The 14,968-nt window shown below is 42.8% G+C and overlaps 2 protein-coding genes across 2 annotated transcripts in view; one reads left to right on the top strand and one right to left on the bottom strand.

The window, feature by feature from the left end:
- The window catches only part of WRNIP1 (WRN helicase interacting protein 1), a 170,503-nt gene that overhangs the window by 52,786 nt on the left and 102,749 nt on the right, over positions 1-14,968 (top strand). The gene's annotated exons all lie outside the window — the stretch shown is intronic.
- On the bottom strand, positions 12-8,037 carry LOC308593815 (leukocyte elastase inhibitor-like). Its single transcript, XM_081206550.1, has 6 exons — positions 7,772-8,037; positions 4,741-4,878; positions 3,505-3,622; positions 2,163-2,305; positions 1,007-1,174; positions 12-859 (listed from the first exon to the last, which is right to left on the bottom strand). The coding sequence occupies exons 1-6, from the start codon at positions 7,937-7,939 to the stop codon at positions 446-448; spliced, it is 1,149 nt and encodes a 382-aa protein (XP_081062676.1). The 5' UTR covers positions 7,940-8,037; the 3' UTR covers positions 12-445.

Here is a 14,968-nt window from a genome sequence, read left to right as displayed (position 1 = left end):
CTTACCCTCAGAAGGCTCTCTCTCTAATAGAAGCATATTCCTAAGCATTTTTTATCTTTTACTGTAGGCCCTCATTGAACACTTCTTGAAGCAGATGTCAAACAAATTAGTCTCTATAAGAAGAAGCTAACTGGGGGGGGGGGACCTTATCAGGTTTGAGTATAACAAACAAATTACTGGAGCTGAATCAGCAGCATGCTGTGATAAATAAATATTGAATAATTTCCCCAAATTAATCCATATCCAGAATGGACCACATTCCTTCTAAAAGCCCGTAAGAACCAAGGAAGGCCATGGGCAGAATTCCTGCATTGCAAGCAGTTGGAATGTCCCTTCCAACTCCACAATTCCATAATTCTAAGTATCTGGAAAAAAATTAAAACAAGGAAATAACGAGCAGTATGTTGTCCATCAATTTATCCGGTTCAACAGCTTATTCTACTTTTCATGGAGAAGCAAACCTGCCAAAGAAAAGTACACTTCTTGCTGGGTTGTAGCAGATAAAAAACAGGAAGGGGTGGTCAGCGTTGAAATCCTCTTCCATAATATGTGTAGAGGTACATGTCGTTGTAATAACAACAGCAGTTGCTGCCGCCGCTTCTGCTCCCTCTTCATTCACTTCTATAAATGACTTGTGAACAATATGGGACACATAGAGATTCCGGGCTTCTGACATTCCAGACAAATCTGCCTTTCTGCTGTTGAAGATATCCAGCAGTCCCAACGCTGCCAAGTCATTTTTTAGATTATAGTTCTCCTCCAGTTTAAATTTAGGCAGATGCACATAAACTACAGTGTTTTCCATCTTTGCCGGGTGTGTCCACTCTAGGAGCTTTCCTAAGGTGAGGTGCTTCTCCAGCTGCAATTTAAAGAGAGAGAGAGAGAGAATGAATTGAACATATTGTTGCTGTGCCGCTTGCACTGCAACTACAGCGTTTTGGCAATGTACCATTTGGAAAGGTTATTTTAGAGGAAGAAAGGGGGGAAACCAGAAAGTCAGAATTACCTGTTCCAGGCCAGTGGAGCTATCCTCAATATCATCAGGCAGCAGGATCATCATGCTAAATTCTTTTCCCTCGTAAGGAAGTTCTAGTACCCGACACCTACACTCAGGAATGTGCCCCAAAGGAAGCTTCTTTTTCAGAAACATCATATTCACCATCTTCTTTTCCTTCTGGGTAGTTTTTTTTAATATATAAAAAATACACAATGATCATAGAAAAAGAGAATGTAAGCAAAGACTTCCATCATTTATTTTATTTTATTTTATTTTATTTCTTTGCAAGAGTTCATACAGAGAAGGAGGATCTTGTAAAAAAACAAAACAAAACATATTAAGAGTGAAGCTGTGCTTTATACCATGGCAGAGGAATCCTACTTGGAAGAAAGTCAAACTGAATTCATTGGAACTTACTCCCAGGGCTAGGTGTGCACAGGATTGCAGCCATTAACAGCATAATCAATTTACAGCACAGCTGATTGTTCTTTGGCAAGGCCAATAAAATAATGACAGGGAAATGCTAAAACAAAGCCTGTTAGTCATTTCCAGTGCTTTGCTTTCAAGTTGACCAATGGAAAACTGATCCAGGAAGTTCAATAAAATGCTTGCTCTTGGTTAAAATTTGATGGGGGAAAATGTTTGCAATCATATAAATACACCGGGTTGGATCCAGAAGTGTGCCATTCGCAATCTGCTACATCTAGTCATGAACAAGCAACCTTTTATATGTTTGATTGTGAGGTGTATCCAACTAAGCTCTTCTAAGACTCAGCTAGCTATACAGCTGCAAATAAAACATTTTAAATGTGTTGTAAAGTGCATTATACAAATGTGACAAAAGATGGCGATGGTGAGCTATGACAAATTAAATATCTTTTTCAGAACCTTTTTTAAAAGGCATTTTCACAACGTTATTTTTTATGTGTCTAGATTCCACCTAAGAGTATTAATTTAGTAATGTCCATTAATGTTAATAGATCTATCCTTAGCCTGACTAACTTCGATACAACCCAACAGCTCAATTGAGCTCATATGATTCAGTGGTACGAAGCCTTCCACCCCTGATAATTCAACCATTACATATTTAGCCCTATATATACCTTGTACATTGTACAAGTTGGAGGTACAAGAAAAAATCTTTATAGACTAAACGTTCAATTACCATATTCAGTCTAAAAGGCATCTCCATAGTGAATTTGTCTTGAAACTTCTCTGCCCAGTCGGCTCTGAAGTAGATGGCATTCACCAGAACCAATTTCGTGCATTTATCAATTGAATGCTCAGGTAACAAGTCACAGATTTTACCTTGAAGGAAAAGTTACATAACAAATTATCTAGCTATTAAGAGCCAATACACACATGATATTATTATTAGAGGAGTAGGGTTGTGCTGGAGTCACCCTTATTTTGTTCAGCCCCCAAATCTACCCTTTCTTTTTCATGGATGACCTCTTTAAAATAAAATTATTCATTTGAAATAGCAAATTGATGCTGTGCACAGGAGAATTGTATGTCCTCAAGAAACCTCCCCCGATCTCAAGTAGTTTTGCACTTTGAAATAATTTTTCATCTTAATAAAGCAATAAATGAACGACTAAACGAAACAGGAAACGAAAGAGGAGTGGTGGCACTTGTTCTACCTAACAGGGCTGGTTTTGCTCCCTGGCTGTTGACAATCACCTGGGTTTTTGGGTTTTGGCTCAGGTTTCTGTTGAATCAGGAACACCGAACTCAAACTGGATGCCATCAAAATGGAGGACTTCCATTTGGAAGTCAAGTATCACATGTGTCCCCATTCACACAAGAAAGCAGGTGCAGTGTGGGAAACCTTTGGCTCTCCAAAAGCTGCTGATCTACAGATCCCATTATCCCTAGTCATGCTTCTTGGGCAGCTGGGAGTTGTGGGCATGCAAAATCTGGAAGGCCAAATGTTCCCCAAACATGCTATGGAGATGACTCCTTGCCAGATTTCTCTCAGTACAAAGCAGTCCTAAAGGTTTTCTACTTTGCCTGGGTAAGGTTAAATAAAGTGTGAAGAATGGTCTTACTGGATTATATTTAGTTGAGATTTCGGTTTCCAGCAGCAGCCAGCCTGCTACTTCAGTGGCATTTTATTTCCAGACCAGTCCCGTTCATCTCAAAATTTAATCCCATGGTGTTCACAATAGATTATTCCAGGTAAATGTGCACAGAATTGCAACCTTGGTTAAGCTGCTGTTCCCGACAGTGAAGGCTTCTGCCACACAGTCTCTTAAATCATGTAACGGGGTGTGTGTGTGTGTGTGTGTGTGTGTGTGTGTGTGTGTGTGTGTGTGTGTATGGGTTTTAATTTACTTTTTGTTTTGTTTTTTTGTTTTTTGCCACGGATGCTGAAATCATGGCAAATGAGGTTGACAAGCAATGGAATATACTGCAAATTGCAAGAGAGAGAAAAGTGGTGTTGGCTGTTCTTCTTAGTAAAAGATTTGGAAAGCTGAGATAAGAATATTTCAAAAGCCACTCACCTTCAGTTTGGTCCTTAACCCACTGGTTGATTTGTTTTCGTGCATTGTCTGAATTATATTGGAAATCCACTGTGGCTAACTCAGCTCTGTAGAACTTCTGAGTGCCAGCCAAAAAATCCTGGAGAAACCATAGAGGATAGCTGTCAGTGGGCAATAAAACCTTTTAGTCACCCAATTAGATTGGAAGATGCAATTAATCCTCCCATTCTGGAATGGAAAGAGTAATTATTTTATGGAGATTATGAAAGGAACTGTAGTTAATCTTACTCTGAGAAGACCCACTGAAGTTAATGGGACTGTCTAAATGTTGGTTCTCTTATAATCTAAGGAACAGATAAAGAACACTGAGAAACCAGCAATAACCTCCCTACCACCACAAAAAATAAGTATATTCTGGGACAATACAGCCCTGTAGAAAAAGGCCTACACACAAGGACGTTCCTTCAGTAATAGTGAACGGATTGTGAATGCGCACCTTCCAAGACTGGTCTGCATTATATTTAGTTATGGCTGAACTGAAACCTTGGACAGAATGTTCATTAGGGGAAGTCTATTACATGAAATCAAGATAATGTCAATAATAAGGATTATAAACATGATGAATTTTTAGATGCATCCAAAAATGCCAACCACAATAAAATTGGTATCTATATCCCAGTGGCGGCAGAGCCAAATAAGACTACTTTTTCTCCCTTCCCTACAAGGCACAACACTGAGTCTGAGGAGGAGGAGGCTGATTGGAAGTTCCACTCCCTTGTTAGAAGGCAGGCAGGTGGGGGCTGGATGAGGGCAGACAGGTTGGTGGAGCACGGACTGCCTCATTCATCTCAATGGACCAGCGTCCACTGCCCTATCCTTACTGGAACAGCAACATTTGTGTGTGCATTTAAAAAAAAAGCATTCAAACAACAGATGTTTTAGAGTGGACCTATCAGCTCACTGGACTGCAACACACAACGTCACTTTATTTGAATTTATTGAAGATTCAACAACAAAGAATAATTGTATTGATGAGTTCATTAAATAACAGAGTCTAGAACCCCTTTCTCCACCCTGCTGACACCCAGATATTTTGGACTACAAATCCCATCATCCCTGTACCAGGTACACCCCTGTACCTGTCTGATACATTCTGGAGGGTACCAGATTGGGCAAAGCTAATCTAGGGTAATAGAAAGCAATTCTGGTGGCCAAGCAAGTTCTCAAAGTTCCTTTACAGTCCAGCAAGCAATTTACCTGCAAAAAGGTGTATGTCTTTTCTCCGTACAGCCTATTAGCCAGCTTCAATATATAGGGTGCACTACTCCTATTAATCTCAGTACTGAGTGCCTGGAATCTTGAATGAAGGTCTTCAACATCATCAAAGTGAAATGTCTGCATGGAAGAAGTTGTAAGTCTTCAGCACGACAGCCATTTAAACTGATGCCGATTAAGAAGCAGACTGCACAACAAACTTTCTGGTCTCCTAATGACACACACACAGAGTACAGTACAGTTGTCATGTGGCAGAACCATTGTCAGAGAAAGGATTACTGCATTTAGAGTTCTTTTAAAAGGGGAGGGGGCTGTATAGAACTTTTACTAATAGAGATACAGGAGGAAAAACTGGGAACTCTCCAAAAGCTTTTAAGTGTTATAAGGCATGGTCTTATTCAAAGCGGCTTTTGGGGGCTAGGAAGAGAAAAAATTAAAAATCACATATTGTTTCCCTGACAGGTAGTGGATAGAGGGGAGGTGTTAACTATAGTTACAAATAAATGGGGCAAATATTCTGAAATAAATGAAAACTGTTGCTGTTTTATCTATTTGAATGCGTTGTTTTGTTTTTACGTAAGTGTTTGGTTAAGCCAGAATTATTTATTTATTTATTTGTTTATTTATTTATTTATTTATTTATTTATTTATTTATTTATTTGAAATAATTTTTATTAAAGTTTTTCTTGGTTTACAAAAGTAAAGTCTTTTTTTGCAGATCAGTTACATTTGTCATGAGACATTAGTGTGGAGCACAGCATAAGGTTGGGGAAGATGTGGAGGGAGAGAAAGGGTGGTGGCGAAACATATTCTTTTTTTATAGTGTACATGTGGGGTTTTGTGTCAGCGTCAAGTGGGTGGGTTCTCTTTCAATTCGCTTGTTACATTTCCTTGGTAGTGAGAGGAACTGGGGGAGGCCATGGCTGCAGTGGGGTTTAATTAATTCATTAATATTAATTTTAGTTACTGTCGTTTTCCTCGCTTATCCTACAACAGAATTGTTATTTATTGGACCTATTTATAAGATTTTGGTAATGATGGTCGGCTGGAGCCTGCCCTACCTGGCCCTCGCTCCGCCCCCCCCCAGCCATCAGCTGATTGGCTACCTGGGGAGAGGGCGGAACGATGGCCTGCAAGCCAACGCTCTTAAAGAAAACTTCACTAGATCCTTTAGATCTATCCAATTACCACCCAGTTTTGAATCTTCCATATCTGGGTAAGGTAATTGAGAGAGCGGTTGCTGAAGAGCTTGGCAGGTTTCTGGAAAAAACAATGGCTTTAGATCCATTTCAGTCCGGTTTCTGTCCTGGTTTCAGGACTGAGATGGCTCTGGTCGCCCTAACATATGATCTCCATAGACAACTGGATCAAGGTGGGTCGGGACTGCTGATTCTCTTAGATCTGTCAGCAGCCTTTGATATGGTTGATCATGATCTTCTGGACCACTGCCTCACCGATGTGGGGATACAGGGCACAGCCCGACAATGGCTGTGCCCTTTTATCTCTGGTCGGGGACAGAGGGTTTCACTAGGGAGGGAGATGTCGTCGTGCCATTCCTTGGTGTATGGAGTGCCACAGGGCACAATCCTCTCCCCGATGCTTCATAACATCTTTATGCGCCCCCTTGCTCAGATTGTCCAGAGCTTTGGGCTGGGTTATCACCCATATGCTGATGACACTCAGCTCTATCTGCTGATGGATGGCCACACCGACTCAGCCCTGGACACACTGACCAGATGCTTGGAGGCTGTGGCTGGATGGTTTCGTGGGAGCCAATTAAAACTAAATCCTTCAAAGACAGAGCTCCTCTGCCTGGGTCGGGATGGCATGGGGATGAGGGACCAACTCCCTTCTCTTGTGGGGGCCCAATTAGTGCCAGTGCCTTCCGTTAAGAGTTTGGGTGTAATCCTTGACGCCTCCCTTTCCATGGAGGCGCAGGTTACAGCAACAGCTAAGGCAGCATTTTTCCATCTTTGCCGCATTAAGCAGTTGGTCCCTTACCTTTCCCGCCCCGACCTGGCCACAGTGATCCATGCAACAGTCACCTCCAGGCTTCACTACCATAATTCGCTCTACACGGGGCTGCCCTTGAAACTGTCCCACAAACTCCAGTGGGTGCAGAATGCTGCAGCGAGGCTCCTCACTGCCATGGGAGCATACTCACCCAGTGCTTTACCAGTTGCACTGGCTCCCGGTGGGGTCAGGTTCAAGGTGCTGGTTTTGACCTTTAAAGCCTTTTGTGGCTTAGGGCCCTCGTACCTACAGGACCGCCTCTCCTGGCATGTCCCGCAGAGGACCTTAAGGTCCATGAATAACCATAGTTTAGAGCTCCCGGGTCCTAAGGAAGTCAGACTATCCTGCACCAGAGCCAGGATCTTTTCAGTGATGGCTCCGACCTGGTGGAATGCTCTGTCCCATGAGACTAAGGCCCTACAGGATTTAACCTCCTTCCGTCAGGCCTGTAAGTCAGAGCTATTCTGCCTGGCCTTTAATTTGAATTCAGCCTGATCTTTTATCCCCCCCCCTCTACTTTTATGAAGATTACCCGCTCTGAGACCCCACAGTTAATTCTCCCCTGGCCTCCTCGCTGGCCCAAGTAGGACTAATTCAGCCAGCTAGCCCTGGTGACTATCTAATGCTTATTGGATGAATTTTCCCCAAATTGATTTTTGAACTTTAATTTTATTGTTATTCATGTTTTTATACTGTATTTTACGCTGCTTCTATGTTGTATTACAATTAAGTGTTTTAAATTTGTTGTTAGCCACCCTAAGCCCAGTTTTCTGAACCGGGAAGGGCGGGGTATAGATAAAAAATGTATTATTATTTATTATTAATATTTTTGATATCTTCTGATACGCATCTGAGTCCAAATAAAACCTTCTCCTTCTATGTGGGATATTGTAAATGTAAAGGGTTTTAAATGATTTCTAATCAAACCTTCTTAACAAAATAGCCAGAAATCCGTATAACTGCTGTCACACAAAAAAATAGAAATAAAAGCTTTGCTGACCTTTGAGAGTTGTGCTGCTGTGTTGCCTTTGGTCCCCAGGAAAACCATAGCTAGGGCTATAGATATGCTAAAGGGTGAAAAGAAGATGTTGCCTGTTGGGTTGGATTCGTTGAACTTCTGGAAGAGATCAAGGGCAAAATGTGTGTTTGCATTAGCCAGTTCATCCATGGTGAAATTCTGAAAGATTGAAATCAAATGAAAACTTCTGTTATGTTGTTATTGCATATGACTATTGACAAAAACACAAAGGGCGCATTTAGCTTATGTGGTGGTTACACTAAATCTTATATATATATATATATATATAATTTTTATTAAATTTTCTGTTTTACAATTTCCAGCAATCATTTTACATACTTTAACATATCCAATGACTTCCCTTCTTCTCTTTCCATGGTTCATTTTGCATATCTTACATCCCTGCATATTTTACAATAACTATTCCAATCAGTTGTCCACTATTAACATCCATCAACAATTATTTGCTCCGTTGAATTTATCTTAATGCAGGCAGCATTTTCATACTAAATCTGGTCTTTGTTGAGCAATTATTCTGTTCCATTCATCTTGGTCAGTTTACGGGGATTCCATTAATCCTTTGTTCATGCTCCACTTTTCAATGTCATTTCCCCATTGCACACAAATTATTTTTAAAAGTGGCTCTGTTGCACTAGGGTAGACAGAGTGCTTTGAACTAATTTAGCTGTCCAGACCTAATTTTCTCAGTCTGCTCTTGTATCCCTCCTGAAAAATACTGGCAGTCCAGAGGTTCATGTATAATAATCTCTCACGCGGAGTCGCTGGGCTATGGGGCGATCCTGTGCAACTGTGATGTCCGTGTCTAAGCACCACCATTTGATGAGCAAAGCCTTTCCTCACCAATGCAATTAAGAGCTTTGCACATGCATTTGAGACATTCACATACCACAGCTGTGTGCAGTAACACCACAGGGAAGCAACTCGGTGTTTGTGCTGCTTCCTATTCCTAGGAAGGGGCCCCACTCCAAATTCTGTTAAAAGTTAATAAATTCCCAAAATTCTACTGTGACCACTTAGGACAGGGGTCAGCAACCTTTTTCAGCCATGGGCCGGTCCACCGTCCCTCCGACCAATGGCGATGGGGAAATGGACTATATTTTTGGGGGGAAATATGAACGAATTCCTATGCCCCACAAACAACCCAGAGATGCATTTTAAATAAAAGCACACATTCTCCTTATGTAAAAACACCAGGCCGGCCCCACAAATAACCCAGAGATGCATTTTAAATAAAAGCACACATTCTACTCATGTAAAAACATGCTGATTCCCGGACCGTCCGTGGGCCGTATTTAGAAGGCGATTGGGCCGCCAAAGAAGAATACGAAATATTTCCTCAGGTTAGTCGCACAGGAACAATCAAGCTTCTTTTTCTTCTTTGGCGATCACTCGTAGCTGAGTAACATTGTCTTCCATGAACGCGGTCTTAACAGTGAGTCTGTAAGTGACTGTGAAGGCCAATTCTGAATCCGCACGTCCTTCCACATTGGGGACATTGCTTTTCGGGTGGAAGTTGATCATGGTGTGGATTTGTCAAGCGTGCCTTCCTCTTAGCACGTTTCTCCCTTGTGTCCTGAGTTTGTGCGTCTTCAAAGCCCATGACACCTTTGGTAAAGGCTGTTCTTCAATTGGAGAACTCGCAGGCAAGTGCTTCCCAATTGTTGGTGCTTATACTACATTTTTTTTAAAAATTGCCTTGAAACAGTCTTTAAACCTCTTTTGTTGACCACCAGCATTACGCTTTCTATTTTTAAGTTCGGAATAGAGTAGTTGCTTTGGAAGACAATAATCAGGCATCCGCACAATATGACCAGTCTAACAAAGTTGATGTTGAAGAATCATTGCTTCAACACTGGTGATCTTTGCTTCTTCCAGTATACTGGTATTAGTTTGCCTGTCTTCCCAAGTGATGTGTAAAGTTTTTTGGAGACACTGTTGATGGAATCTTTTAAGGAGTTGGAGATGGCGTTTATAAGTGGTCCATGTTTCACAAGCATACAGTAAGGTTGGTAGTACCATAGCTTTATAAACAAGCATTTTGTTTCCCTGCAAATGTCCTGGTCCTCAAACACTCTGCACTTCAATCGGGAGAAAGCCGCATTCACAGAGCTCAGGCGGTGCTGGATTTCGGCATCAGTGTCGCGCCAACCCTTCTGACAGGTGAGTGCCTCGCTGCAGTTTTGCTCCCTATGATGGCAGCGTGGACTGGTGCAGTGCTGGATTACCAAACAGGCAGAGCAGGTGCCCAGACCCCACGCCTTTTCGGGGCAGCACGACAAAAGATAAAGCATTATTGATTTGATCTCAAAAGAAAATTGCAATCAAGTATTAGGAGATAATTTGTGAGGGAGTCCCTGAGATTTTGACTGCCCTGGGGCCTCCACAGGGTTCCTGCACTGGACTCGTGTGGCGCAGAAGAATCGCACAGCGTCTCTGTTTACGGCACTTACCTGGCTGGCCAACAGGAATAAAAGTCCTCGTAGCCGGTCACTGCTTAAGCAGCCCTGTGGGAGAAAGCAGCTGTGGGTCGGCAAACTGTTAAGTGGTTGGGGTTGGTCTGGGGAGCAAGCGTCGCTCTCTCCAGAGACCTGGGAAGGCTGAGCTGTATCTCAGGTGTTGGAGGGCTGGCAAAGGCCACTGAGGGAATGGGGTGGCTTCACCCTGGCAGGTGTGGCAGCAGGAATTTGGGATAGAGGAAATGCAATACTAGAAAGGGAAGGAGGAAACAGCTTCAGAAATTGCCTAGGTATGTTTAATTGCTCTTTCAGGGCCACCTTTTGTATGTGTATGTACACTGCTGTGTAATTAAAAATATATCAACGTGGCTTGCAGCAATAAAAACACAAAACTACACAGTAAAAACCATTCAAAGCTTAACATAAGGCCTCAGTTAACCCTTGTGGAAGGATGTATTCTTTTCTTTTTTTAAAAAAAAATCACCATAAACAAAATAAACAGTCAGTTATCTTGCATATATAACCCAACAGGGAGCATGTGAGTAACACATTATCCAAAGTATTGACCTTTGGATACAAAGCTTTTGATCAAATACAAAACGTGAAAGATTTTAAAAACCCAAAGCATCCCTGCAGCTGTGATATGGTTGTTGTTTAATCGTCTTAGTTGTGTTCGACTCTCTGTGACCCCATGAACCAGAGCATGCCTTGGAAACTCTCACTTTCTTCTCAAAGCTTCTCCTTATGTCCATGGAGTTTTTTGGCAAAATACTGGAGTGAATTGCCAGTTCCTTCTCCATGTGGATCACAGTTAGTCTAAACTCTCAGCTATGACCTGTCTGTCTTGGGTGGCCCTGCACGGCATAGCTCAGAGCTTCTTGGAGTTATTCAAGCTGCTTCGCCACGACAATGCGAATCCATGAAGGGGTGTGATATGGTAGCCTCACTCCTCTAAGCTTTCCCAGAACAGGTAAGTGGTAGTGGTTTTTCCTATCATGAATAATGGTATTGGGCTTAAGATGACAATTGCTTTTCTTACTGTCTTACGCATAAGAAGGATACAATACATGAGACAAGTGGAGATACTGTTACATCGATAATTACAGCTAATTAACCAGACAGTACATAGGAAGGACTTGTTCATGTTTCAAGACACTAGCTTTCATTATGAAATCAAGCCAGCCAGAAGTAAATTTGTCTTTCCTACTTTGTCCTCTGGACATCATCTGTCAGTCTTTTTCGGGCATAGGCAAACTCGGCCCTCCAGATGTTTTGGGACTACAACTCCCATGATCCCTAGCTAACATGACTAGTGGTCAGGGATGATGGGAATTGTAGTCCCAAAACATCTGGAGGGCCGAGTTTGCCTATGCCTGGTCTTTTTAATCTAGCTATTTCCCAGAACCAAATTTGTATTGGTTAGTTATCACTGTGCCTGCAAGGCATCTAGCAGTCATGCATCTTGCTGTTGTAGTTTAGTCGCCTTAGCTTGTAATGTGACTTCTAAGTTCTCCGTTCTGCAAATCTGAGTTGTTCGGGAAGGATGTTTTCTTAATAGACTACATACACCTGTTAGAAGAAAAGGTTTCAGCAATTGTTTAAAAGCTGCACAGGATAGCTGTGTGCTCCCTGTTGGCAGATGTTTACTGGAGTCAGAGCAAACACATTTATAGGTAAGTTACTATTTAAACAATACCTTTCCCCTCCCCTGCTAATTCCACCCTTTATGTTTGTCTTCAGCATGTGTGCTTAAGGATAGCCAAGACAGTTTTTGTGGACTAAACTGTCCTCACCCATTAAGCCCACATAAAACTGAAAGCTGGAATTAAGGGTCATGTGCAGGGGCGTAGGAAGGGGGGGTGCGGTGGGGGTCTTCCCAGGGTGTCATCCCAGAGGTGGGTAACAAAATTCCCCCAGGGTGGATCACGCTGCTGTGTGGGAGGGTCACCCCACTCCTGGGTGCATGGCATGCTCAAGCGACTAGCTCCGCCACTGGTCCCATGCTCCTTATTTTGGAACAGTGAGTTGGAACATACAGAATCATAACATAGTCTCAATCCACACACCCTTAGTCTAACATATTATGAATGGGTCAAGTATGAGGTTCTCTAGGGGGAGAGGTAAAAGCTAAAGTCAAATGGGGTTGTGGCGCTCATCTCGTTTTCATGCCAAGGGAGCCGGCGTTTGTCCACAGACAGCTTTCCAGGTCATGTGGCCAGCATGACTAAACCACTTCTGGCGCAATGTAACACCGTGACAGAAGCCAGAGCGCATGGAAACACCATTTACCTTCCTGCTGCAGCGGTACCTACGTATTTATCTACTTGCACTGGTGTGATTTCAGATTGCTAGGTTGGCAGGAGCTGGGACAGAGCTCCCCACCATCTCACATTCGAACTGTCAACCTTCTGATCAGCAAGCCCAAGAGGCTCAGTTGTTTACACCACAGCGCCACCTGCTCCTAGGGGGAGGATACTTTGGGTAACAACATACTGTATAGGCCGATTCCATGAGCTTCAAGGAGCCCCAGCTGATGAAGCATCTTGGCCCCAGCTGACCAAGTGTCAAGGTGTATTAAGCAGACCTTATGTGGAGGTCTCTACCCCTCCTTTCCTTGACCTAAAGAAAACCCAAGCTCTTAGTAAAGTAACTTAAAACTACAAAAACAATTTTGCAGGTAGAATGTCAGCAGGGGTGTGAAGGATTTCCAGTGTTTTGAACTCTTCATCACTTGTATAACTATCTCCCTTGTTGGGCAGAAGGTGTGGCTGCCTCTGGGGTGCAATGCGCTGCTGTGAACATGTTTGTTCCCTTGTGTTGAAGGCTGACCTGGAAAAAAACTAAGAGAGGCAGAGACGTTGGTGGATGAGGCCTTTAGGGGCCTTATAGATGTGCCCTGCTCCTAGAATCATAGAACTGTAGAGCTGGAACCCCCTGAAAAGCAGAAATCACAACTAAAGCATCCATGACAGATGGCCATCCAACCTCTGCTAAAAAAAAACATCCGATGAAGGAGTCCACAACCTCCCAAGGTTCCACTGTCAAACAGCTCTTACTGACTGTCAGAAAGGTCTTCCTGGACTTGAGTTGGAATCGCCTTCCTTGTAACCTGAAGCTACTGGTTTAGGTCTTACCCTCCAGAGCAGGAGAAAACACATCTTCCATGGATATTTTTAGATGGCTAGTGTATCAGTCTCCTCTTTTGCAGGCTAAATATACTCAACTGTTTCTCATAAGGCTTAGTTTCCAGACCCTCGGTCACAATCCTCTGCCCATGTTCCAACTTGTCAATATCCTTTTTAAATTGTGGTGCCCAGAACCGGACACAGTATTCCAGCTGTGGTCTGACCAAAGCAGAATTGAGTGGGACTGTGACTTCCCTTGACCTGGAATCTATAGTTCTGCTGATGCAGCCTAGAATAGCATCAGCTTTATCCTAAGGTGATAATTCACCTGCTGTGAGGAAGCATGAGTCTCAGGGAAGGAGATGGAAACATTCCTTTACAAGGGACCAATTCCTTGGAGAATGAACAGATATCCTGTTGTGTTGAGGATACTTCTCTGGGAGGGAGGGGTGGAGGGATCCATGCAGCGGGTGGTTCAATAATTAAGAAAACAGATAATTGGGTGTGTTATGGGAATGCAGCTCTTACCGACTGTTGTTTCCCAGTCACTGGTATTCAGAGACTTGCTGTTTCTGATTCTGGAGGTAGCATACCGCTAATGCAGTCTGTGCCTAGCATTCAAAATAAAAATTTAAAAAATTGTCCAGCGGCACCTTATAGACCAACTAAGTTTGTTTGGGTATAAGCTTTCGTGTGCATGCACACTTCTTCAGGCACACAATAGCTTATACAGGAACAAACTTAGTTGGTCTATAAGGTGCTACTGGACAATTTATTTTATTTTTTTAATTTTTATTTCGACTGCATCAGACCAACACGGCTACCTACCTGTTCCTGGCATTATTCACCAACCTCAGAGACAAGATGCACATGCCTGTGATGGATAAGGGAATGTGCTTATTAGGAATTTCTTCCTGACGGGGGGTTGGGTGCAAACGTTTTTCAATAGCATACAGCGGTACATTGGGTTACATACGCTTCAGGTTACATATGCTTCAGGTTACAGACTCTGCTAACCCAGAAATAGTACCTCGGGTTAAGAACTTTGCTTCAGGATGAGAACAGAAATCGTGCTCCGGCGGCGCGGCGGCAATGGGAGGCCCTATTAGCTAAAGTGGTACCTCAGGTTAAGAACAGTTTCAGGTTAAGAACGGACCTCCAGAACGAATTAAGTACTTAACCCGAGGTACCACTGTAAATGGATCTGAATACAAGAATACTTTATATTTTTTGCTCTTGACAGGCTCTTTCAGCAACTATTACCTATCAGAAAATAATCTGGCAGATAGTTGGGGGAGAGGAAGAGGGAATCAACAGTGGGAATCTTAGCACCAATGATGTGGATAAATGTTGTACAGTCCAAAGCACTGTACTGGGTTGCTATGTAGGAAGCTGAAATCCAGGATCTGGATGGCGAGTGGGATGCAAATTGTAAAGCAGCCTCGTCTCATCTACCCCTCATAGACCAACGAAGTGTATGCTTTTAGAACTGTGTTGCTGGATCCCAGGATGTTGTGGATGTCAAACAGGGGTCAGCAAACTTTTTCAGCAAGGGTCTGGTCCACTGTCCCTCAGGC

This window comes from Podarcis bocagei (genome assembly GCF_964188305.1).
Source record: "Podarcis bocagei genome assembly, chromosome: 8".
Lineage (NCBI taxonomy): Eukaryota > Metazoa > Chordata > Lepidosauria > Squamata > Lacertidae > Podarcis > Podarcis bocagei.
The sequence above is the reverse complement of the archived record's forward strand: the minus strand, read 5'-3'. Positions and strand labels throughout refer to the sequence as shown.